The 25,258-nt window shown below is 42.1% G+C and overlaps 1 protein-coding gene across 4 annotated transcripts in view; it reads left to right on the top strand.

The window, feature by feature from the left end:
* The window catches only part of Klhl5 (kelch-like family member 5), a 62,330-nt gene that overhangs the window by 3,803 nt on the left and 33,269 nt on the right, over window positions 1-25,258 (top strand). The window contains exon 1 of one of the 4 annotated variants that reach the window (XM_087583084.1): window positions 12,484-12,595. The exons of 1 other annotated variant lie outside the window; for it this stretch is intronic. Coding sequence is in view for 2 of the 3 variants with exons in the window: in XM_087583085.1 (XP_087439211.1) it covers window positions 18,365-18,744 (380 nt within the window). In the remaining variant the exon portion in view is untranslated. 4 annotated transcript variants of the gene reach the window in all.

Below are 25,258 nucleotides of genomic sequence, written 5' to 3'. Positions count from 1 at the left end.
TGTGTCTCTATCTCTGTCTCTCTGTCTGTCTGTCTCTCTCTCTGTGTGTGTATGTGTGTGTGTGTGTGTGTGTGTGTGTATTTAGACAGAATTATGGTAATGAGAATTATAAAGAACATCTTAATTCAAAATGAAACGCTATTGAAAAACCCCACAATTAGATGTACTATTTTGATCAAGTGAGTTTCATTCTGAATTGTATGTCCATTCAATAAACATTTGTTAAATGTGTATAAGGCACTGTTAGGTCTTCTGAAAATAAAATAGTAAATGGGAGTTTATAATGCCAAGAGAAAATAGCTGTAATTTGAGTTCTCTCCTTTTTAAGGCAGCATTACCAAACTTTAGAATATAACACACACACACACACACACACACACACACACACACACACACACACTATATTTTTTATTCCTCCCTGTTTTTCTCTTAAGGTTTATTTCCTAACAAGTTAAATAAAATTACTTAAACTATTTTAAGCAACCAGAGCATTTTGTTAGCAATAATGTAGCTTTGTGTCAATGTCGGAGACCAGAAACCCAGTTGGGCCTTGAGGCTCTTGGCATCACTAATAGTAAAGAGGAAGTAGGGCTGTTTTCTCTGTGTGATTTCTTTCCAGTCTCTCTCTGCATGTACATTTCATTGCTCTGTTCCTCTATTGACTAGCCTTTTTCTGTTTTGCTCTTACAAGGGTGCTTTAATTTAAGAGTTCATGGATTTCTCCAAGCCTAGCATTTTGTAATGCAACATGGAGGTTAGCCTCCTCAGTGGTCCTTGACCTGTGGTCACCACCCTTTGGGGGTGGAATGAACCTTTCTCAGGAGTCACCTAAGACCATCTGCATATTATATATTTACATTATGGTTAATTACAGTAGCAAAATCACAGTTTTGAAGTAGCAGGGAAAAGAACGTTAGGATTGGGGTCGCTGAAACATGAGGAACTATATTAAAGGGTCACAGCATTAAGAAGGTTGAGAACCACCTAAGGCTTAAGTGATCTCACTGTCAGAATTTGGAAAGAAGGAGTTGATCTAAAAATACAACAAAGTAACCGGCAACTTTGTAGAAAAGAAGGAGGCAGTGCTAGTATCGTGCTGAGGAGCCTAAGGTTTAAGAAATCTGAGATGCCACTTAAAAAAAAAATCTGTATGATTAACATCAGCTTGCACGTTGTACTGGGACAGATTGGTTATGATAACCAGGATGAGAAGGGAATCTTGGAGTTGACTTGTAGCTAACGTATGCACTCTCCAAACACGGGCAAACACCTTTTTAAAAAAGTCCTTTCATTCATTTCTTCCTCCTCTCCCAAGGTGGCTGAATTGTCCGCCTCTTACTTTCATGTCCTTCAATCCTTTTGCGAGACTCCCTGGCTTCTTCACCTCAAAGCTATTACTGCAGAAAGAAAGAAGCCCTTTCCATGCTAGTTCAGCAATTTCCTAACAAGCAAACCACTCTCCAAGACATTTTAGATTTTAACATCCTGTTGTTATAGTTCTTCACTGGCTTGGTTTTTATTCCCAGCAACCTTGCATTCTCTATTAGCACTGGGAGCTCATCTTCTCTAGTCCCAGTCAAAAGGTGTCCATAGCTGCACTTCAGTAGGCAGCTAAGGGGTGGCTGTATGTGATATCTGGAAGAGGGGATTACCAGAAAAACATGAGGGAGGTGAATAAAAGCTGTGTTTGTTGTAAGAACTGGGTGTCTTGTAATCCCAGCACTTAGATTGCAGAGGCTCAAGGATCAAAGGAAGTTTGACTGAGCCAGCCTGAGCTAAGTAGCAAGTTCCAGATCATCCAGGGTTCACAGTGAGACCTCATCTATACAAACAGGTTAACTAGCTATGTATGACAGGTTAAGACTCCTCCGGGGTTAAAGGAATGACTTGGGTTCAGATTGCAGAAGATCTAGAGTCTCTGAAAATGCAGGATGGGTGTGGGTTCATCCAAACAGTAAGATTCGGGAAACTGCCAGAGGCCTCTTTGTTCAGAAGACAAAGTCATACAGTGACCACAGCTTATCAACAGGGCTGTGTCGGCATTCCTGATTGGCGGAAGTAATCTTCACAGAAGTCCACACAAGCAGCTGTGTAATATCTGAGTAATATCTTAAAAGATGCTCAACTAGGTGGGCACAGAAGCCACTAGCTTTAAAAATCCATGTCCCTCAACACATGAAGTCTCTTACAGCTCCATAAACGTAGCTTCCAGGGCCTTGGAAAGGATATGAATTATCATAAGAGCCCCCAAAGCTAGTGTTTCTTTATATGAGTCCAAATACAAACTGGTAACCTGGGAAGTCATCTTTACTATGAGTAATGTTGCCTTGAATGTAGATGACATACCTAATTCTACAGCTTGCCATCGCTGGGCCGCAGAGCTAAGAGAGTTAACTTTCAATGCAGGATAGTTTAAAGCATTTTTGACAGTGTTGTGCACAAATACACTGTATTGCGATTACATTCACTAGCTAGTCAAGTTACTTTTTGTCACCCCCATACCCCATTGAAGGTTGAGAAGACCACCCTGAAGGGACTTTCAGTTTTTTGAGACAGTGTTTCTCTGTGTAGCCCTGGCTGTCCTAGAACTCAAACTCTGTAGACCAGGCTGCCCTTAAACCCAGGGATCCACCTGTCTCTGTCTCCCAAGTACTGGGATTAAAGGCATGTGCCACCAGCACCCGGCTGAAGGGCCTCTTAAGAACATTGAGTTTAGACTAAGATAAATTTGTCACTGAGATTCTAGTTACTGCTGATGTCCACTGATCTGCCATTTCATTCACTACCTTGTTCCATTGTGCTTTTTGTAAGAACTATAAAACAGCTTTTTGGTGGTTTTTAAAACTATTCCTCTAAGTTGCATGTTAGGGCAAGCCAGGGAGTTGTTGAATGGCATGGGCTTAGTTAACGTTTATAGTACTGAACACATTTCTGACTATGAACAGTTGAAAACTAGTCTCTCTCTCTGTCTCTCTCTCTGTCTCTCTCTCTCTCTCTGTCTCTCTCTCTCTCTCTCCTCCTCCTCCTCCTCCTCCTCCTTCCTCTCTCTCTCTCTCTCTCTCTCTCTCTCTCTCTCTCTCTCTCTCTCTCTCTCTCTCTCTCTCTCCTTTAAAAAATATTGGACTAAGACCAGGCGAGGCAGCACAGGCCTTTAGTCCCAGCACTCAGGGGGCAGAAGCAGGCGGATCTTGGTGAATTCAAGACCAGCCTGGTCTACGAAGGACACTCCAGGACAGCCGGGGCTACACAGAGAAACCCTGTCTTTAAAAAAAGTAGAGAACTGAGGCTCAAACCCAGGGCTTCATGCTTTCTAGGTGAAGGCTCTGTCAGTTTATCCCTATTCTCACATTCATGTTCTAATTCACTCACACTCCCCCACTCTCACCACAGTCGTCTCCCCTCTGTTGCTTAAATTGTTCTGTATTCCCATTTCCTAACCAACTGTATGCTGTTCTAACATAAGCACTTGGAAAACCTGATCGATCCTGCATCAGATCCAGTTGGTGTGTGATTTCTCCGATATGTGTTCAGAGACCACAGATAACTTTGGTTGTGTTTGTACCTAAAGAGTACTGATTGATTACCTCTGTTTACCTCCATTACTATAAAGCTTCAAGGGAAGGGAAACACTTCTGGGTTTGGTTCAGGTCTGTAAAAGACAAAATCACAGTTACTCACGCTGTTGTTTTCTATGATGTATAATACATTTGGGTGTCACAGCACCTTTGCCAAATCATAGATCAGGCAAAAAAGTTAGTTAGCCATGGTTTCCCTCCATCTATGTGGCTCTCAGTTTCCATCCTTGTGCCCTGCAAATATGAATGTGCACAAACTAAGAGAAGTGTGTGGCAAGGAAACCCATTCCATTCACCCGCTGTCCGGACAAAGGACTCTTGATTTCTTTTCCAAATGCTGAAAATTGAACCCAGGACCTCGTGTGTGCTAAGCATGTGCTCTTAGCTACACCTCCAGCCCTAAAAGACTATTTTTCATTTGCTAGATTGCTTACCTCAATGTGTGGCTCTGACTGCCTGGAATTCACTCTGTAGACCTCTCTGGCCTCAAATTCACAGAGATCTGCCTGCCTCTGCCTCTGCCTCTGCCTCTGCCCCCACCCCTGCCCCCTTCCCCCTCCCCCTCTCCCCTCCCCCTCCCTTTAGCCCCTGCTCCCTCCCCCCTGCATGCTGGGATTAAAGGAGTGTACCACCTTGTTTGTTCTCTAAAATAGGATCTCACTCTCTAGTCCTGGCTGATCTGAAATTCATTAGGTAACATAGCATAGACCGACCTGGAACTCATGTCAGTCCTCCTGCCTCAGCCTCTCAACTGCTGGGGTTACAGGCACAGGTCGCCATATATGGCTTAAAAGGATATTTTCAAAACCAAATATTTTGTTATAATCAAGCAGTTATTATAGTATCAGCTGTGATTTATTTTTCCTAGACGAGTTTGAAGGGAGTGGGGGACGTAACAGCCAGTGTTATAAAGTGTGCCTTGTTTTCCCACCAGACTTTAGTACAGATGATAATAGAGACTAGTCTGATGTATGGGTCGACACTTTGTTTCATAGGCAAACGCCAAAGACTGGAAGGAAGCCAGTAACAGAAATGGAGACACTTGTGTTTGGGCATTAGCGCCATTTCCTGTTTAATTGCAACTGTGAGGATTTTCACAGTGTTTTTGTCTAAGAAGTGATACATTCTTCAAGCATTCATTCATTGTCTTGCTTGCCGAGAGTTTAATCTGATCACACTGGCAAACAATTTTGGTTCAGTTTACTGTCCTCTGCTGCACACAAAGCTTGTAGAAGCCAGCTATACTCTGAATCTGCTCCGTCTTTGGTATAGTAGTGTACTGAGAACCTCACTTCCTTTTAAAACCATGGACATATTACGGGAATGTGTTTTCATTTTAATCCCAGGTGTGGGAAATGGGAGTGCTTCAGATTGTCCACGGCAGCTGACTGTGGTTTGCCTCGTGCTCTAGCAGGGATGTGGTTTTGTCAGCTGCAGATAGTTTCTGTGATTGTGCAAGGTTCGGAACTCTGGGGATTTTTCAGGGGGTATATAAATGCTAGGCCCCCGAGAGGCTGGCTGCTGTGGGTTGGTGGTGGTGGTTTGGTTGCTGTTGGTCGTGGTCATGCACAAAGAAGAAACAACAAGAAGAAATTAGATGTGCCGAAGGATGGAGACCAAACTTGCCCCAAGGAACTCATAATCAGCAGGGAGGGGTCTAATGATAGCACTGCCCCTCTCCCCTCTAGCTGTTTTTTCTCTCCTTTCTAGTGTTAGAGGATTGAAAGGAGGTGAAGGGGGTGGAAAGGACTGGAAGAGAGAAGAACCCAGAAAGTAGCCAAAGACTGATTACATAGTAGGATTTAAAACTACCTGACCATAAAGTAGTTGTGAACAGCAAATGCCACTATTTTGAAAGCAAGTGGTAGCATAATCCACTTGAAATACAAAATAATGGAACCCTTTACTCACCAGAACCCCATCAGCCTCACTGAGCTTCTGCATCTGTCAGGTGGGGAGGGGTTGCCTGTTCTTCAGGTGTTACAACAGGTAAATGTCTTTCTCACACACATACACTCTTAGGAAATAGGCACTTAGGAGATAGTCCTAGTCACAACTAAGAAACAAGGTGATGAGTTGCCCAAAGTGACTGGTGTAGCTATCGACCCAGGCTCCATCTTCCATTAAGTGATAATGTCAGAAAGTAACAACGGAACTCTCAGCCGGATCCTTCTGAACTGACTCATGCTGTAGCCTAATGTCATCTAGGAAATGTATGTATGGATCCTGAGGGCCCATGGGTCACCCAGGTCTCGGTGGCTGTTCCTTTCCTTAGCCATGCAGGTGGGTACACACTAAAGCTGAAAGTTGATTGTGTTCGTTCACAAGCTTAGAGTAATGGCAAAGTTAGAGTAATGGTGAAATCAGTAAACATCTAAATTAATGGCTGTAAAGAAAATTCCATAAAAATTAGGTTGAGTGCTTTGAAATGTTTCAGTATAAATGAGCTATTTGAAGTTTGCTGTCAAATTTAATGACGGCTGGATAATTATATATGATGAAGAGAAAAGTCATCAAAGCTTCAAGTTGTCCCTGTCAAAGATCATGAACCAGCTGCCTGGTCAAAAGAATAAGGGGGTCAGACAAGAATACAAATCGACTACATTACTAAGAGCATTGTTTCCATTAAGGAAGCATCAAGTTTAATTTATCATCTGACATGAGATTTTTTTCATAATGACCAGGTTATTCATATTCTTTGAGAAATGCTTTTAAGTTCTCCGTTTTACAAACCATAAGTAAAAACCATACATAATAGATCATATACGGCTTATGCAATAACACACTCAGTAGGAGATGAATTTTGAATACAGGCACTAGTTCTATACAAAGACTAGTGAATGAGTGTGCATTTACACATTTGAATTAAGACGATGTCGTTAATGGTGCATAAATGCAGCTTTATGGTTTCTGACTTTGAAAGCATTAGCTATCATCTTCATTTGGTAAGTGAGCTTGCACTCTAAGGGCTTCAGGTTGACGAGGAATATACCAGTGACCTCTGCATCTGTCTTAGCTGATTCCTGAATGCCTTGAGTGTCTTTATCCTACTGTTCTGCAATTTTTTTGAGATGTATTTATTTTTATGTGTATGGGTGTTTTGCCTGCATACATATATGTGCACCACACTGGAAGTCTGATGCCTAACGAGACCGAGGCCAAAAGAACGTTGGTCACTGGAACTGGAGTTACAGACAGAGTAGTGAGCCACTGTGAATTGAACCCAGGTCCTCCAGAAGAGCACTGAACCACTGAGCCATTTCTCCATCCCTCGTTTTGCAACTTTTAAATTAAATATCAGTTCCTGAATTATAGATGCTTTGAAAGCTATAATCCTTTCTGTCACCATCATAGAGAAAAGTATTAAATAAGCAATTTTGATAATTGAGCAACTACTATGGGATGGGATATGACAGCATCATATGGCATGAGGACATAATTTAGTTTTAAGGCTAAAGTTTATTTCACATCCATTTCCACCCTAGCCGTATATGTGTTACAACGTTTTTATTTAGGTAAATCCCTTTATGAGATGGTTCTTTCCATGAAGCCACACTTCAGTTTTCAGTCTGTCTCAGGTCTCTGAACTGCTGGGGTTTTGATGTGCTGTGCAGCTTACAAAGTCAAATCCCTTAGCTTGTCACAGCTAAACTAAAATTTCACATTTACTTTTAATTTGTATTTACTGATTAAATGAGAACTATCCCCCAATTATTTTTTAACAGGGTGATTTATTGCTGTAATATCAATCTTTTTTTTTGTAATATCAATCTTAATTTGGGGCTTCAAAGTGTAGCATTCAGCCAGGTGTCTGGACACACGCCTGTAATTCTAATTCCAGCACCGGGGAGGAAGATGGAGGGCAGCTGTGAGTTTAAGGCCTCCTTAGGCCACACAGAATATTGAAGGGCAGTTTAAAGTTTGTGGTGAGGCGTTTTCTCAAAAAACAAGGGCTGGGGATGCAGACCATTAGCAGAAGACTTGCGCAGTATGTGCAAGGGCCCTGGGTTCAATCCCAACACTGCAGCAAAACAGAAAGTACATATCAAGTTTTTATTTCTTAAATCAATTTATCTTTACAGATCTACCAGGTCCTACACTAGATCCCTGTTATACGTAACCATTAGGTGGTCGTATTAGTTACTAGTCTTTACTGTGATAGAATACCTTGACATAACTTTTTGGGCTTATGGTTCCAGAGGGATAGGGGTTTATCATGACAGGGAGGTGTGGTGCCATGGGGCAGGCAGGCTGAATAGAAAGCTGAGAACTCACAGCCTGGACCACAAGGCAGGAAGCAGAGGAAGTGAACTGGAAGTGATGCAGGCTCTAGTCCAGGGACGCACTTCCTCCAGCAAGACTGCTCCATGTAGACATCCCCAAGCAGTTCCTCCATCTGGGGACCAAGTGCTCAAACAACCACCATGTTCCACTCCCCAGTGTGCAGCTGTTGACCTAGCAAATGCCTTCTTTCTTGGTCCCTGTCCATAAGGACCACTAGAAGCAATTTTGCTTTCAGCTGGCAAGGCCAGCAGTACACCTGTACCATTGTACCTCAAGGATATATTAATTCTCCACCTCTGTGTCCTAGCTTAATTCGAAGAGATCTTGATGGTTTGTCTCTTCCACAGAAGTATCACACTGGTGTACAACATAATTGATGACATTATTCTGGTTGAACCAAGTGAACAGGAGGTAGCAACCATGTTAGACATGTGCATCCGTGCCTTCGAGGGTGGGAAAGAAACCCAACCAAAATCCAGGGGCTTCCGCCTCTGTCAAGTTTCTAGAAGGCCAGTGCTGTGAGGTATGCAGAGATGTGAAAGAGAAGTCGTTGCACTTGACCCCTCGCACCACTAAGAAAGAAGCAGTGTTTAGGGGGCCTCTTTGGAGTCTGGAGGCAGCACATACCAAGTGCCTCAGAAAGCTCCTAGCCTTGTGTGGGGACTGGAGCAGGAGAAGGCTCTTCAGCAGTCCCAGGCTGATGTGAAGACTGCTCTACCACGTGGATCATATGATCCAAGAGACCTATCAGCACCTGACATGTCAGAGGCAGCTAGGGATCAGAGTCACTGGCAGCCCATACAGGTGAATCATAGCAGAGACCCTTGGGATTTTGGAGCAAGGCTTTAGCACCATCTGCTAAAGGGGATCATTTGGGGGTCAGCTCTTAGCCAGCTATTGAGCCTCGTGGAAACAGTATTTGACAATGAGACCTTAGCTGCCCACCTGTGCTAGGTGTTATCTGACCCACCAAGCCATAAAGTAGGGTGTACACAGCAACAACCCATTATCAAATTATATATACGATACATACATACTATACATGATAGGGCCAAGGTGGGTCCTGGGGGCACCAGCAAGCTACAGGAAGAAGTTTCCTAAATACCTCTTCTACTCCTGGTACAATGCCTCTACTCCCAAGCATGCATCTATGGCCTCATGGGACATGCCCTATGGTGATTAACTAAGGAAAAGAAGACTAGGGCCTGGCTGGTTCTGTACCGTATGCAGGCACCAAGCAGAAGTGGACAGCTACAGCGTTATAACCCCTTTCTAGAACAACCCTGAAAGTTACTGGTGGGAAATCTTCACAGTGGGCAGAAGGAGAAGTGGCCAGATGTGCGATTGTTCACCAATTCATGGGACTGTGGCCAGTGTGTTAGATGGTCAAGGACTTGGAACGAACATGATTGTGAAATTGGTGAGAAAAGAAAGACATTTGGGGAAGAAGTATCTGAATAGTTTCCACCGCCTGCCCCTGAAATAGGCAAAGGAAATGAAGTCTCTCATGTAAATGTTCATCAAAAAGTGGCTTCAGCAGAGAAGCTCGTAGTCCAGTAAATAACAGAAATAGCCTGTTCTGTGGACAGTCAGCCTCTTCCTCATTGCCCAGTGTGCCGTGAACAAGGTGGCTGTGATTGCAGAAGTATAGGCTATACATGTGCTCAACAACATGGACTTCTGCTCCAGTGCTGACGTGGCTGTAGCGGCTGTTGAGTGCCTGATAGGCCAGCAGCAGAGACCAACACAGAGCCCCTATGTCACCATCCCCCTGCAGGATTATCACATTGAACAACTTCTTTTGTGGAGAGGGCAATGTTTAGTCCTCCCTGGAATCGATCCTTATTCTGGCTGTGGATTTGCCTTTCCTGCATGTGATGCCTCTGCCAAGACCACCATCCGTAGACTTCGAGAATGCTTAATCTGCTATCCTAGCATTTCACATGATGGCCGTCACTTCACAGCCAGAGAAGTGTGACTGGAGGCCCGTGCTCATGGAATCCCCTGGTCTTGCCATGTTCCCTTCCACCCTAAAAAAGTTGCCTTGGTAGAATTGCACAATGGCCTTTAAAGAATCATTCACAGGGGCCATTAGGCGGCAGCAACCTGGCACACTGGAGCATGGTTCTCCAAAGACGGTATATGTTTTGAATCAGTACGTGATACATGGTAGTTTTCCTCATAGCCAGGATTCACAGACTCAGGAACCAAGGCGTGGGAATGGCGGCGAGTCCACTCACGATCATTCTGGACCACTAGGGAAAATTTTGTTTCCTGTTCCAGTGACCTTAACTTCTGCTGGCCCAGAGGTTGTGGTTCCAGACAGGAAGTAAAGAGTAAGAAGTAGAGGAAGATATTTATAAATACCAGCTAAGGCCAGCAGAAACGAGCTATAACTAACATGAGAATAGTTGTCGTATTTTTTGTTAAAAACACATTTGTGCATATATGCACATATATTAAGCCAATATTTGTGTTTGTTTTCCTCTATTTCTTTATCATATAATGTAACATCAATCAAGAAAATATCAATTCAATGTTGTAAATCAATATTATCATATTTAAGAGGGTTTTGTTGTTGTCATGAGTCAGGGCCTCACTGTGTAGTCCTGGCTGTCCTGGAACTCTCACTGTAGACCAGGTTGGACTGAAACTCACACTGTCTCACTGTCTGTTTCCTGACTGTTGGAATTGAAGGTGTGTCACTATGTTTGGCTGCCATATTTAAGTTTTGAGAGACTAAAAGACTGCATTCCTCAAGGGATGTTGCTACCTATTCTATAACACACAATGCTTTTTGCAGTTATTCATGTAATAGTCATATCATGTTAGGCAAAATTATGACCCAGTTATTGTTCTCACTTGGAAATTTATCATGGTATAAGATATGATTGTGTGTCAACTTTGGCAAGTGGTAGACTTGTGGTGACTAATCTTGGTTGTCAACTTGCCTATACATGGAATCAACTAAAACCCAAGCTCCTGGACACAGCTGTGAAAGATTTTCTTGATCGGATTCTCTGAAGCCAGAGACCAGCCCTAAGTCTATGCAGCGCCTTTTTGGAGGCAGCCTAGCTCAAAGGACAGAGGAGAAAGTAAGCTTGCTTTGGGGGTATTTACCCTCACTTTTGCAGGCAAGTCTCCCTATCCTTTTCTGGTAACCCTTCACTGATACAGAGCCTGTTTCTGGATTCCAACATAGACTGAAGACCAGCAGCTCTCCAGGACTCCAGCACCAGATCGAGACTGCTGAGACCTCCAACCTTGCAGACTGAATAAATCCCAGGTTCTGAGCCTCTCCCGATCACCTTCTGCAAGCCATTCTGATGAATCCCCCTTAATATGTGTATATATTCATCCTGTCAGTTCTGATTCTTTAGAGAACCCTGCCTGACACAGTGGCTGCCTTTATAATTCAAATAAGCAACACTTGGTCCTTCCAAACCTGCCTCCCGGTTTCCTCATCTTTGACATCCTTTTCCCCAACCACACAGGCCTGAAAATATGACTTTGACTTCCTCTTGACTGGCCACAGACATCCTATAATGCTATATTTTTAATATTCATCTCCCTTTCAAGTCTTGTTGTTGGCTTCTGTTGTGCTTCTCGTGTTGTCATGATCTGTTGTCTCTGTTCACAGCATCTTCCCTCCGAAACCTTTACTTTCGCCATTCTTGAGAGCATCTTGAGGTCTGTCTCTAAGTCGTCATCTTAGGATCCTAGTCCTTACCTAACTGCAGGACCCATTCCTTGATTCGTGGGTATTCAGTAAGCCGTTCATGTGAGGCCACCTTCCACTTGGTTTTTCCCATTTATTTATTTATTTACTTACTTACTTACTTATTCACTCTACGTCTCAATTGCGGCCTCCCCCCTCCATCTCCCCTCCCCTTTACCTCTGAGAAGGGAGCGCCCCCCCACCCCATATCAACCCATCCCTGGCACCTCAAGTCACTGCAGGACTAGGCACATCCTCTCCCACTGAGGTCAGACAAGGGAGCCACAGGCAGGCAGCAGAGTCAGGGACAGCCTCCGCTCCAGTTGCTGGGGAACCTGCATGAAAACTGAGCTACGCATCTGCTGCAGATGCATGGGGAGCCTAGGCCCACCATGCTCTTTGGTTGATGGTTCCGTCTCCGGGAGCCCCCAAGGGTCCAGGTCAGTTGACTATGTTGGTCTTGAGATTTTTATGATAATGATTTATTGTGTAAGCTAGTGACTTAAATGATTGGTGACTTAAATGATTGGCTGAAACCAGAGCTGAAAACAAGACAATAAAGACGAGAAAAAAACACACAAACTCCATTCCACATCTCAGGCCTGGGCACAGGAAACTCCAGAGGCAGAGCTTCAAAAGCCATGCCTCAGAGTGTGGTCACCTGTACTCTATTTTAATAACAAGTTCTTGCTTTTTATTGTAATACTGAATAGAGACGTAAATTCACAGCCCAGCATTTGAGTAGATTTGAAGCAGATGTTACAGACAGGTTCTTAATTACTTTTTGAAAAATGTATTCATAATAGGCACATTATCTGTTTTAAACAACGTTCCAACTTCTGTATCTCAAGTTTAACTTGAAGGAAAGCACGGCTGTTGAGATAAAAAGAGATGCAAAGTTTAATCAGTTTGATGAAAGTGTAAGACCTCAGGAAGGAAATAGGAAGACATGTTTATATGTCACACTGTGACTTTCCTCTCAAGCTGAAACAGTCTTTAAATGGTTTTGTCGTCAAAGGTAAGTGTTTCTCTCGTATTCTTAAGATACTTGGTTGTCAGCTTATCTTACAGTTGAAATACGCAGTGTAGATGCGTGCTTCTGCTGTCGCTATGATTGCTGGGTTCCTTCACTGTACATCTGTTTATTGGCCTGATTCCTCGACAAGTGTTTGGGCCACAGTGATGAATCCAGACAAAAAGTTCTACTGGGAGTTCCCTTCGTGTGGTTCTAGACAATAAACAAAGAGTGGTGAGTGCCTTGGAAAAAATAGGAAGGTTGGGGGATGGAAGTTATAAGGGGTTGAGATTACATACATACATTAATTAATGAAGCCCATTCTGACCATTTAACAACTAGGTGTATAGAGGAAAGTCCTTGTGATTGAACCCAGTGCCTTCTATGTGCCCAGCCAGTACCCTGCTCCTGAGCCTTTCTACCAGCCTGGCGAGTGCGTCTTTCCAGACCTGGGTGTTTGGTTGAAACAGTCTTATGTTATGGAGTAAAAGCCAATGGATCCAAAACAAAAGTATTATCCATGGAAATGCTTGCCAGCTGTGTGTGGTGGTGCATACCTTTAATCTCAGCAATCAGAGGGACATGGAGCTCAGGAGTCCAGCCTGGTCTACATATTGAGTTCCTAGCCAGCGAGGGCTGCATAGTGAGACCCTGTCTCAAAAATGAACCAACAAACAAATGCTGATTTTCATGGCCTAGTAACATTAGTGCTCAGCCTATCGTAAAGGGACTATGAGAGATTTAATAGCTTTCACAAAGAGAGGAGATAAACTAAGACGATAAAAATACAGAGGAAGAGGACTTAAACATCCATTTTGATATCTGAAAAATGAATCAAAATGAAAAGTCATTCACAGTCACTCATAATCAAATGTAATATAAACTCTACATACCCAACCAAAACAAAACAAAACAAAACTGAAAGTAAAAAGACTGATGGGCGGGAGATGTGGCTCAGGGCTTGTGTGTGTGCACTGCTCTTTAGAGAACCCGAGTTCAGTTCCCAGTATCCGTGTCAGACATCTTACAATCACCTGGAACTCCAGCGACAGAGAATTTGACACCCTCCCCTGTTCTCTGCAGGCACTGCATACACATACATAGTCACACAATTAAAAACAAAATAAATCTAAAAAAAAAAAAAAAAAAAAGACTGACATTGCCCGTCAGAGCAGAGCACATGTATTCTCCATAAAGTAGCAGCCCTCAAACACCCACATAACTGTGACGATATCCAGGAGGGTACATAGCATCAGTACTGACAAAGTTTAAAACAGTAACAACTCAATGGTCTCGTCACCAACACGTGTGCACACACATATACATGTGTATGTGTGTGTATGTGTTATGTAATGTGTATATATATAATGTGTATATATATATATATGTGTGTGTGTGTGAGTGTATCATATAGTCATTCATATATTCATCAAGTGATTCAGATAACCAATTGTTTTTGGTGGTGAAATTGAACCTTCACATTTGCTATACTTCCAGCCCAGTCTGTGAATTAAAATTTAACACAATAACAAGCAAAGGAATACATTTGAGAAAAGGAGCCTATCAAGGAGCATGGTTCCCTTTGGGAAGGAACATAAACTGCTTGTCCTTATCCCTGAACCTTAGCGAAAATTACATGGTTGGTTCCTAACGTGAGGATGCATTGGGCTTCCCACTTGTTATTCTGCCATGCCTCTGAAGGTACTAAAGCTAGCTGCTGCCCACCTGGAAATAGACTAGGAAAAATCTAAAATGAGAACAATACGTTCTGAAAATGTATAATATGTAGCAAGCTTCTACTGGATGGTAAAACAAAGACAAAGGGCCTAGGAAAGAAATAGATGTAGCTCAAGGCCAGTGGTCATCTAGAGCTAAAAGAACTACAGTCTCCTTGCCAGTGTCAGGCCTGGGGAGGGAGATGGGAAGAGTGCAGTTCTTTTCTTTTGAAATGTGGATTTGAGGAAAGTTAAACTACTCAAATTGGAAGTGTGTGTGCCGCAGTTCTCCTGGGAACTAGTTACATAAACATAAAGGCCTCCCAGGACACTCACTTCAGTGTTGCTCTTAGTAGCAAACAAAAACTTGAAAACAACGCCAAGTCTGTTATTTGCAAGATGGGTGTTTTTGGTTTGGTTTGGTTTGGTTTGGTTTGGTTTGGTTTGGTTTGGTTTGGTTTGAGACACAATCTAACAGTATAGAGAAGGCTGGCTTGGAAGTTGAGATTCAACCCAATCCGGCCTCAAACTCGTGGCAATGATCCTGTTTCAGCCTCCTTAGTTCTGAAATTTACAGTTTGAGCCACCTGCCTACCTCAAAGAGATACTAATGAACTGTTTTACAAGTATGAAATGTCCTGAAACTGTTTAAAAGATGTATTAGTCAATATCCTCATGTGCATATGAAACTATATTTTAAAAAAAGCAACATGCAGAGCTCGAGAGATGATGGCTCAGTGGTTAGGAGCACTTGCTGTTCTCTTCCAGAGAAGTAAGTTCGGTTCCCAGACCCAGGTAAGGGTGGTGGTTCACACACCTAAAACTCCAGCTTCAGGGGAAAAGACCCTTTGGCCTCTGAGGGCATCCACCCTCAAATGTGCATCCAATCACATAACCTACACATAACTTAAAATATTTTCAAAAAGAAAACAGTTCAAATTATATATACAGTATGATCTTTCTTCTAGCAATTATCAAAATTCTTAAAAATGTGTGAAAGTGATATTATGAGTGAGACAGAGGGGGGCAAATTAAATCCTGGCCACGACAGCAGTAGTTAAATGCTGCTGTTTGTCCTTCTATAACCCAATCCTGGCATCCCTTTCAGACCTTTCAGGCCTCTCTGAGAGCCTGCTCAGAACAGCTACTATTGTAAGCAGGTGTACATTCAAGATATAGCCCAACTGTTTGATAAAAAGTCCTTTGGACCCTTTTAGTGGTAGGGGTGTGGCCTCATAGTTTAACATCCATGGCTCCTTAAGTCTGAATTTCTTCTGATGGAGAATTACTTTTGAGAAATGCCTCACGTCTCGGTGGTCCTTAATGAAAGCCACTGTCAAGTTCAGGTGTCAATGACTCACCAGACAAGGTAACAATCAAACCACCTGTACTATTAAAACACCTTTCCTGGAATTCAGAGCACTGGCTAACGTTCTCACATTGATTCAATTCAATTTAAAATTTCACATATAAAACTGTATTTATTAAAATTTATCTTGCGGGACTAGCGAGTTGACTCACTGGTAAAAATGCTTGCTTGGTAAGAGCAAGGACTTACTTGGAATCCCCAGCACCCATATAAAAGGTGGAGCATGATGTAGGCGTCATACCTGTATCTGGCACTGGGCAGGAGGACGGGCGCAGGTCCCAAGAGCTCCCTGGCCAGCTGGCTAGCTGTGTCAGTGAGAGACCCTGTCTTAGTCAGTAGCAGAGAGTGTGATACAGATAAGACACCTGCTGTTTCGCTCTGGTCTGCACATGTGCACCACCGCACACATGACGTACACGTTGTTCCTTTCTGTAATAGTTCATGATCCTTTCCTTTGTCAGCATGTGAGTTTAAAAGCATCTTTAAAAGCTCTAAGATGTCAGTGATCTTTCCCTTGCATGCTTTGTGCAGAAGTAGTTGGCAGGCTCCTTTCGAATGAAGAGAGTGAAGATAAGGTCCTTATACACCACTGCTGTAACATCTCGCTGTGGCAGTGTGTCCTGTGCTTTGCCAAGACCTTGTCATCTTTGCCACCTGCCCTCTGGAGGCTGATAGCACTCTCTGGTCATCTCAGCCCCTGAAAGCTTCATCTCCAGTGTGCAGAAACGTCTGTCAGGAAGGAGATTTGCTACCTGCATTAGAAGCCACAAGCCCAGAGAGACGGAGGAATTGTTTGTAAGGGTAGCAATGCTCAAGATGTATAACCTTGAGAGAGGAGTAGGATTTCACAGCCGGGGAAACTGGAACCCAAACAGCATTGTAAAAGAGGGCTTTACATCGTATGGACTTGGTGACGTAATAGTTGTCTGACATAGGTGAGAGCAGAGCCAAGGGTGTCATTTCATCACCTGTGTGCTCTCACCAGACTAATTTTCGAAAGCATTGCTCTCCTGGGCACCCTACTTAGTGTCACCTTGACTCTGTGCTCAGGGCATTTTGTCTCCTTCCTTCATCTAACTTTTCTCCTGTTCTTAAAATTAACCAGGTATGGCTGGCTGGCTGCACCTGTTCTTGTTAACCTGTTCATTTCATGCTTTTCTTAACATCTCGGTTTATGTAAATCCAGCGCCATTCAGCCTAAACCATTCCTACTCAGGAGCTAACGGAACTGATTGGAGGTTTCCCCCACAGTGTGCAGTACGGAACTCTACGTGGCTTTTCATGCTTCTTACTCTGTTTTCCTGAGCAGTTTTTTATTTTTAGGGGCCACATGAGGTTAAGCTACAGGCCTCATGGCATTTTTATGCCTCCAAAACAGACTTTTTTCTTTTGGTCAGCCAATGTTGAAACAGCTTTATGTGAAACTATTTGACAGGGATTTCAGTACAGAAAACCTAAATTCTGATCTGCATTTATAAATCAAAAATTCTTAATATTACACAATTATAGTGTTTTATATTTTAACTAATCAATGTTTTTATTCACTTCTGTAACTGTGTTTACTCACTTTGGAGGTTAGACATTAGTATGTGTGTACTGTCTTCTTCCACCTACTGGAGTATTCAAAGTAACTACTAAGTATTTCAAGTTTGATATTTTTTCCTTATCAATTTGCGATGAGCGTGTCCACAGCACTGCTCTGTCCTATTGACCACAGAAGCCACTGTCCAGGGCTCTCTGCAGCCTTGCAGCTCTCTGCAGGGACTCTGGTAGCCTTGAGTCCCACTGTCCCTCTTCAATAGGAAGGTAGCCCTGTTTGAATTAGAGTGATATTGGTGTCAGGGTTTCTCTTTTAAAGAGTAAGTACTGACATATTTTGGTCCCTTGTAATTTTCAAACTTTTTCTTCTAGTTGTTCTCATCATCCTTTGTTCAAATGAGCTCTTACCCAAGGATATCACTGTGTACCCTGGGATGAGAGGGAGGAAACCAGAGCATAGTGAGCGGCAGTCCCCAGCCCCAACCTAGACCCTCCTCCTCATCCTCCCCACACAGCACAGCTCAAGAATCCTCACAACTCTCAACTCGTCTCATTTAAAATGCTTTTTAGAAAACTTGTTCTGTGATATCTCATCTAGGAACTCGGTTTAAAAGCAGGAACTACCGCTGGTGGTGAAGTGGCTTTTAGGTACAAAGGAAAACGCTCTGGGTTGCGGCTCTGGTTTCAGCAGTAAAAGGGTTAACACCCAGAGCCCCGGAGGCTGTGATTCGACTCTGCTCTGGGATAGTGTTCTCAGTCTCTGTCATTTGTGGTTTAGAAAGGGGGTGGTGTTCTGCATTTGAAAGGACTTTAATGAATGCTGTCAGTGTTTGTGAGAGCTAAGGGTCTGCACCGGGAAAGGGGAGCTGGGAAAGTGCTGTGGCTGCTTCAGGATAGGTGGACCGGAGTTTGCCCTGATTGAACGGAATGTTCCACCGTGCTTCATCTTTATTCATCATCCTTTGTTCTTTACAGTCTGATATATTGGGATGAAAGTAAATGTGGATATATATCCCAACGATTTATTTCCCTTTAAAGCTGTTTGTTGGCTACAGCGGGGAATAGACTCCTCTTGTCTTGGTTGGATGCACAGATCTGTGCGCCTTGCTTTTTGCCCGTTGCCTAGACGATCACTCGGTTTCTCTGAGGATGTCTGGTTCTCGCAAAGAGTTTGATGTGAAGCAGATTTTGAAAATCAGGTGGAGGTGGTTTGGCCATCAGGCATCATCTAATTCTTCAGTTGACAGCCAGCAGGGAGAATTTTGGAGCCGAGGACAGACTGGAGCAAACGGTGGGAGAAAGTTTTTAGATCCGTGTAACCTACAACTGCCTTTGGCTTCAATTGGTTACCGGAGGTCCAGCCAACTGGATTTTCAGAATTCACCTTCTTGGCCAATGGCATCCACCTCCGATGTCCCTGCATTTGAGTTTACAGCAGAAGGCTGTGGCGGTGCACACTGGCTGGATAGACCAGAAGTGGACGATGGCACTAGTGAAGAGGAAAATGAATCTGATTCCAGCTCGAGCAGGTTGATTATTTTCTTGCTGTCAGAGATGGGGGGTGGGGGACATGCTCTATGGTATTTGAGAATAACTGAATTTTTACTAGCTAATCTGTGAATGTGTGCGCGTCTGCTTCCCAGGTACTGACTACATGGATGGCATCTTGGTGTGGATGGGTTCATTTGCTAGGATTTGGGAAATGTCTCGACATCAATTCTGTGGAATTTAAGGGCAACAAATAGCTTTCATTTTGAAATACATTGCGTTTCATGTATAGATCTGACCCTGCTTCGACGATAATACCCAGCAGCAGTTTTGTACATTGTTGCCTGGCTTTATTAATCTGGTTTCTATATTCACAGTAAAACTGTAAGACATTTCTGCAGTATACATCTTCATGATATTTGGGGTTGTAATAGATTATGGAGTCATTTTAATTTAATAAAAATGGAAGGTTTTACAAAAAGAGACAGCCTGCAGCTCCCAGTTTTTGACACCATTTTAGTTGTCAATACTATTTTTCTGTGGTTATGTCTTTGTCCTGTGGCTATTGCAGCTCTGCAGACTAAGACAGAGAGTACTAAGTAACATGTCTCTCTCAAGGATAACACCACCGACTCACTCCCATCACCCCCACTCTCCACAGTAATTCACACTGTTTAAGGAAAGGAAAGATAGCCTTTTAGGGGCGTTTAAGAGAACATGGTGTGGTGCATCGGGGTGCTAGATGTGGTCAGTAAAAGAGAAAGGGAAATGAGTTCGAAGAAACGCAGTGAAGAAAACATTGGTGATTTTACCATGATTTTGTTCCTTTCCTTCTTGTCGTTAGGGTGGATTTTCTTGGTCTGTTTTACATGCTGTGTAACAAGTGAAAGTCAACTTTTGGATACATCCTCACTCTAAGATATTTCCAATACGCAAAGACACAAATGCCCACTAATCTGACATTCGATTACTTTCTTCCTCTTTAAAATTTCTTTACGGGATTTGATTGTTATAATCTCTACGTTGGTTATTGTTCGCGTAAGGCGTCCTGAAGAGTTAAGATCAAATGGACTCCTATATTCTGGTGTCTCATGCTAGGAGAGTGTCTCCACCTTCTCCTCTAACCTTCAGAGCATGGACTTCTGACCAGTCATCTGTAATCTGTATAATAGAGAGAGGGGAATACCTTACCTAGGCAAATAGTATATTTAATTAAAAATTTTTATTACTTCATGACTTGCCTTTATCAGAATAGAAGAGGAGTCATGAATAATTTTAATATTGAGATTAACTCAACACACATGATCCTATTATATCTAGGGGGAAACTTTTGCCATAAAGAAAACAAATTTTTAGTTTTTAAAATTTTTTTTACCAATTTCTGTGTGAAAATAATCATTCCATTTGAAAAAATCAATATATTAAGAATATTTAAATAATGTTAAAAAACCAAAACAGTCACTTCTTTTCCAGCTTAGATCATAAAACTATTAACATCTATCTACTGCCCAAGCATGTGATCACATGTCTGATATTGAGAGAATTTGCATATAACTTCCTTATATAAGAGATAGTTAATATAGCCAAGGAATACTAAAATTTAACCCTCTTTTGTGTGTACATTGAAATATTTTTAGGTGTTAGTTATGAAAGAAAAGATTTTTGTTTTGACCCAGAGATAGTTGTTGTATATTCCTCAAGAACCTTACATTGATATTTTTACTTATAGGACTATAAAAATAAAGTGCTAGTCAAGGACGTGGGTGAAAGATGGGCGTAGATGGTTCACATCCTCAGAGACCTAACTTAAAAAAAAATACTATGTTCACAATAAAACGTAATAAAAGAAAACGTCTGAATTTTTAGATGTGAGGGGCCACACAAGAGCTTATTCTTGATGGTTTAACATTTCAATCTTATTCCAAAAAAAAAAAAAAAAAAAGGTCTAGAGTTTACAATGTGTCTGGTCCTTCACATCTCCATGTTCTCCTATGTTAAGTGTATCCAGTTTGTATGCCTTCTGTCAATCCTCTGGTTGATGCTTTAACCTTTGTCCCTGGGAGACATCTGTTGCCCTCAGCTTTTTAAATAGCCAGAGTCCTCTAAACAGATGTCCTATAACCAAATCGAAGCCCATTGATACTATGGTCAAAGAAGTTGTAGTGGCGTTTATCAGATTCTTATACATAACATAACTCGGAGCAATTCTTTTTGTATATATTTGCAAATGGTGAAATAGAAAACCTTCTGAGCACATTATAAATTAATATCTAAAAATGTTAAAAATACAGTGAGGACACACACATAACATACTAATTTCTTCTTAGGAGCAGTCTTCAAGACAAATATCAGAACTTAAACAGAACTTTTGGTTTTTAGGTTAGGGGAAGGACAGCTGAGTGATTTTGCATAATCAACATATGATGCTAACAGCCATCATAGATGTGGGCAGCTGAAGGCAATGGCTGCCAGTCTCCTATGCAAGGACTATATTGTCAGCTCTCATCTAGCTGAAAGGTCTGCCCAAGCACTGGCCTCTGACCACGTTCACTGCTACTTCACTGAACCATATAAACATTTCTCGGCTTTTAACTTTCATCTTGACTCTATAGCCTAGTTGGAGGTCAACTTTGGTACTAAAATATAAACTTTGTGGGTTGTTTTGTTTTGTGTTTTTGATAGCATGAGCGATTTCAGACTTTAAGTAACAGAATTTTCATGTCTTATGTAGGATAGATTTCTAAAATCTTAATTCCAGGATAGTTCTTACCAGGGCCTTCAAGGTGTCCATGGCTACTACCATGTGATCATGGAATAAATGGTTTACATATCATTTACTTACTCACTGTAGAATTAGGTAATTTTAAGTAAATAAATTATTATTATTATTGTCATTATTATTACTATTGTTGGTGGTGGTTTTTTGAAACAGGGTTCCTCTGTGTAGCCCTGGCTGTCCTAGAACTCACTCTATAAATGAGGTTGTCCTCGAACTCAGAAATTCTGCTTTGAGTGCTGAGATTAAAGGCATGTGTTAACACCTGGTGGATATTTGAACTTTTAAAGTCAATTGTGCACAAAATATCATTGCAATTTAAGCTCTTCAAAAGAAGAAAAATATATAGCTAAAATTCCCAGAGTGGCACTTAACTCTGAGGCACAGCTCTAAGCTCTTCAATATGGTAACCTGTTTAGTTTCCACAGTGGTATTTTTAAAGACACGTTTTTTTTTACTTTATTTAACTTTATGTGATGAGTGTTTACCTGCACCTGTGTATATCATTCATGTTGCTGGTACCCACAAAGGCCAGAAGAGGGCACTAGAACCCCTATAACTGAATTGCTTTCAACTCTGTTTCAACTTGGGATATCCTAGACTCCTGCCTCCCCATCCATCCCCTTTCTAAAGATATTATCTTCAAAAAGTATGTTTCTTTATTTGTTACTTAACTTGCTATTAGAATATAATTACATTTTCCCTTCCCTTTTTTAAAAATTCATTTATTTCATATACGTGAGTACACTGTTGCTATCTTCAGACACACCAGAAGGGGGCATCAGATATCATTACAGAGGGTTGTGAGCCACCATGTGGTTGCTGAAAATTGAACTCAGGACCTCTGGAAGAGTAGTCAGTGCTCATAACCACTGAGCCATCTCTCCCCATCCCTCCCTTCCCTTTTCTTTCCTAACTTTCCTATATACTACTCTTTGCTCTCTCTTTCAAATTTATTATATATATATTATATATTATATATTAGTATATAATATATGTTCACTCCTAAATATAACCGGTGTTGCAGACAGTTATGAGCTGCCATGTGGGTGCTGGAATCATTCCTGAGACTTCAGCAAGAACCGTCAGTGCTCCTAACTGCTGAGCTATTTCTCCTCCCCCATATTAAGATGGCATCTTAGTATGTAGTTCAGATTGCCCTTGAACTCAACCCTCCTACCTTAGCCTACCAAATGTGGAGATTACAGGCATATGCCACTATTTCAACGACAATCAACCCTTTAAGTTCCAGGCTTTTGAAGCAGAAGAACCCAAGGATGTTATTTAACAATCACATTTTCTTTTGCTTATTTTGTGTTTGAGTCTGGACAGTGAGGTTTTAAGGTTTTAAACACGAAAACAATGACACACATGTATCTACACACACACACACACACACACACACTCACATTCACACACACACTCACTCACATACACACACACACTCACACACAAACACACACATTCACACACACACTCACTTACATACATTCACACACACAAACACACACACTCTCACATTCACACACTCTCACATACACACACTCACACATACCAAACACACACATTCACACACACACACTCACATACACACACTAACACATACAAACACACACATTCACACACACACTCACATTCACACACACACACACAAACACACACATTCACACACACACTCACATACACACACTCACTCACACACAAACACACACATTCACACACACACTCACTCACATACACACACTCACACACACACACACACACACACACACACATTGACCCATAACCAAATAATTTGGTCACTTAACTTTAGGAATGAGTGTGTTAATAAAATAGATCGTAGACTAAAATGATCTGTCGAGACTATCAGAAGCACAGTTGACCAGTGGACCAGTGGCCGAGGGCAGATAGGTCTCTGCCTCACAGTTCATTCAGAGGCCCATACCCTTTTGCATATCTTTCTCCGCAGCATAGAGAAATATCCCCTCTGTGTGCTCAAAACTTATTCAGCTCCCCTCTCCATTCTCATCTGAGGGAAAGACTGAAGAAAAGGCTGGATGTGAGAGAAATGTCGATGAGGAGAACTCAGCCATGTGGCTGCAGCTAGTTAGAAGAGAGGCTTTAAATGTACTCTCTACCTGAGTGTAGCCACGTGCCCAGCTGAAAGTCGATATTATAAAAATAAAGGAACAGACTGGAGGTTATAATAAAAAGTGCAGTGAGTGAAAACTGGGGTTACGGAGGCATTCTTTAATGTGGGTGCTGGAGGTCTTCATGCTTGAATGGCTAGCACTTCATTGACAGAACACTTTCCTTGGCCCCATGTTCAGTCTTTTAAGAATGAATGTAGCATGCGTTTTGCATCTAGATATATCTTTTGTCTAACAACACGTTTAGATTATCACAGTATTTTCCCCTAAACAACCTTAAAAAATCTTTCCTGCAGCTCAGTCTCTGTCTACATAGATAATAATTTCCTTAGTACAGAGACCTGGGGTTACCTCATGTTTTCTAGGTTCTAGGTTTGTATCCTAGAAGTCATTTTATAGTGATTGTTGCTGTTTTAATTTTCCCCCAGCATCATGTTGAGCTTTCCCCCTTTATACTGGCTACTTAAGATTCTTAGAACCATCTTAACTCTTTGTCACAGATCTCCCTGCCATGGTTCGTTACAGGGCTGGGGGTAGGAGGGAATTCCCAAATAAAAACATGTTTTTTTCTTGAGAAGGGAAGGGACAAAGATGCTCTTCTGTTTTGAGGGGTGCTGGAGATTGAACCCAAGGCCTCGCCCTAGCTAAGCACTGAGCTGCAGTTCCAGTCCCTAAAGATAATTCTTGAGCTGTTGATATCTCTCTGTATACAACTGTCTAGTTCTTACAAGGGAGAACTTGTCTGTGGCCATACCACCCTGAATGCTCCTGACCTCAGACGCTAAGCAGGGCCAGGCCTGGTTGGCACTTGGATGGGAGGAAGGGTCCTGCCCTGCTTCCTCCTCTTCCGCACTTCCCTACAGACTTCCCTGTCAGCTGCCTTCCCAAATATCAAGTGGATCTTTCCTCCCTCTGGATCCCAGCACTGCAGCTCTGCCCAGGGATGCATGCGATGCTCGTTTGAAGTCATGGTTTTCTATCTCCACTTCTACTTATATTTTATAGCTCTGATTTGGTCCAGTTTGCTTTGTTTTGGGTTTTTAAGGTAGGGTTTCATGTAGCCTAAGCTGGCATTGAACTCCTAATCCTCTTGCCTTCACCCTTTAAGTGCTGGAGTTACATACATGCACCGCCAGTCCTGGCTTTTGTCTGTAGTGTATAAATTATAGTTGCACAATGCTATATGTACATCCCTTATAATTTATTAAATAAATTTAGGGCACTGTTTAAGTATGCTGAACAGTATACATAAAAAAAATGAAAGACAGATAACCTATACTAATGAATTCGGATTTTATTTTATACTTGTGACTGTGAGTATTTGTGAAAGATGCTAGAAGATTAGTGGAACAGTAATTGCACCTTTGCACAGGCATAGATTCTAGATGTCACCTGTTATAATGCAGGTGCCAAGCATCAATCACTTATGCTGGGAGTGAGCCAGGCAGGCTTACCACAGCAGCAGAGCAGCTCTTCACTCAAAGTCATAGGCAGTATAATTTCTATGTTACTTTTTAAAACTTTACTAAAAATAATGACTTCGTTAAAAACTTGTACTGTAGGGGTTGGGGATTTAGCTCAGTGGTAGAGCGCTTGCCTAGCAAGTGCAAGGCCTTGGGTTCGGTCCCC

This window comes from Rattus norvegicus, chromosome 14 (genome assembly GCF_021556685.1).
Source record: "Rattus norvegicus strain SHRSP/BbbUtx chromosome 14, alternate assembly SHRSP_T2T, whole genome shotgun sequence".
In the NCBI taxonomy this organism is placed as follows: domain Eukaryota; kingdom Metazoa; phylum Chordata; class Mammalia; order Rodentia; family Muridae; genus Rattus; species Rattus norvegicus.
The sequence above is the reverse complement of the archived record's forward strand: the minus strand, read 5'-3'. Positions and strand labels throughout refer to the sequence as shown.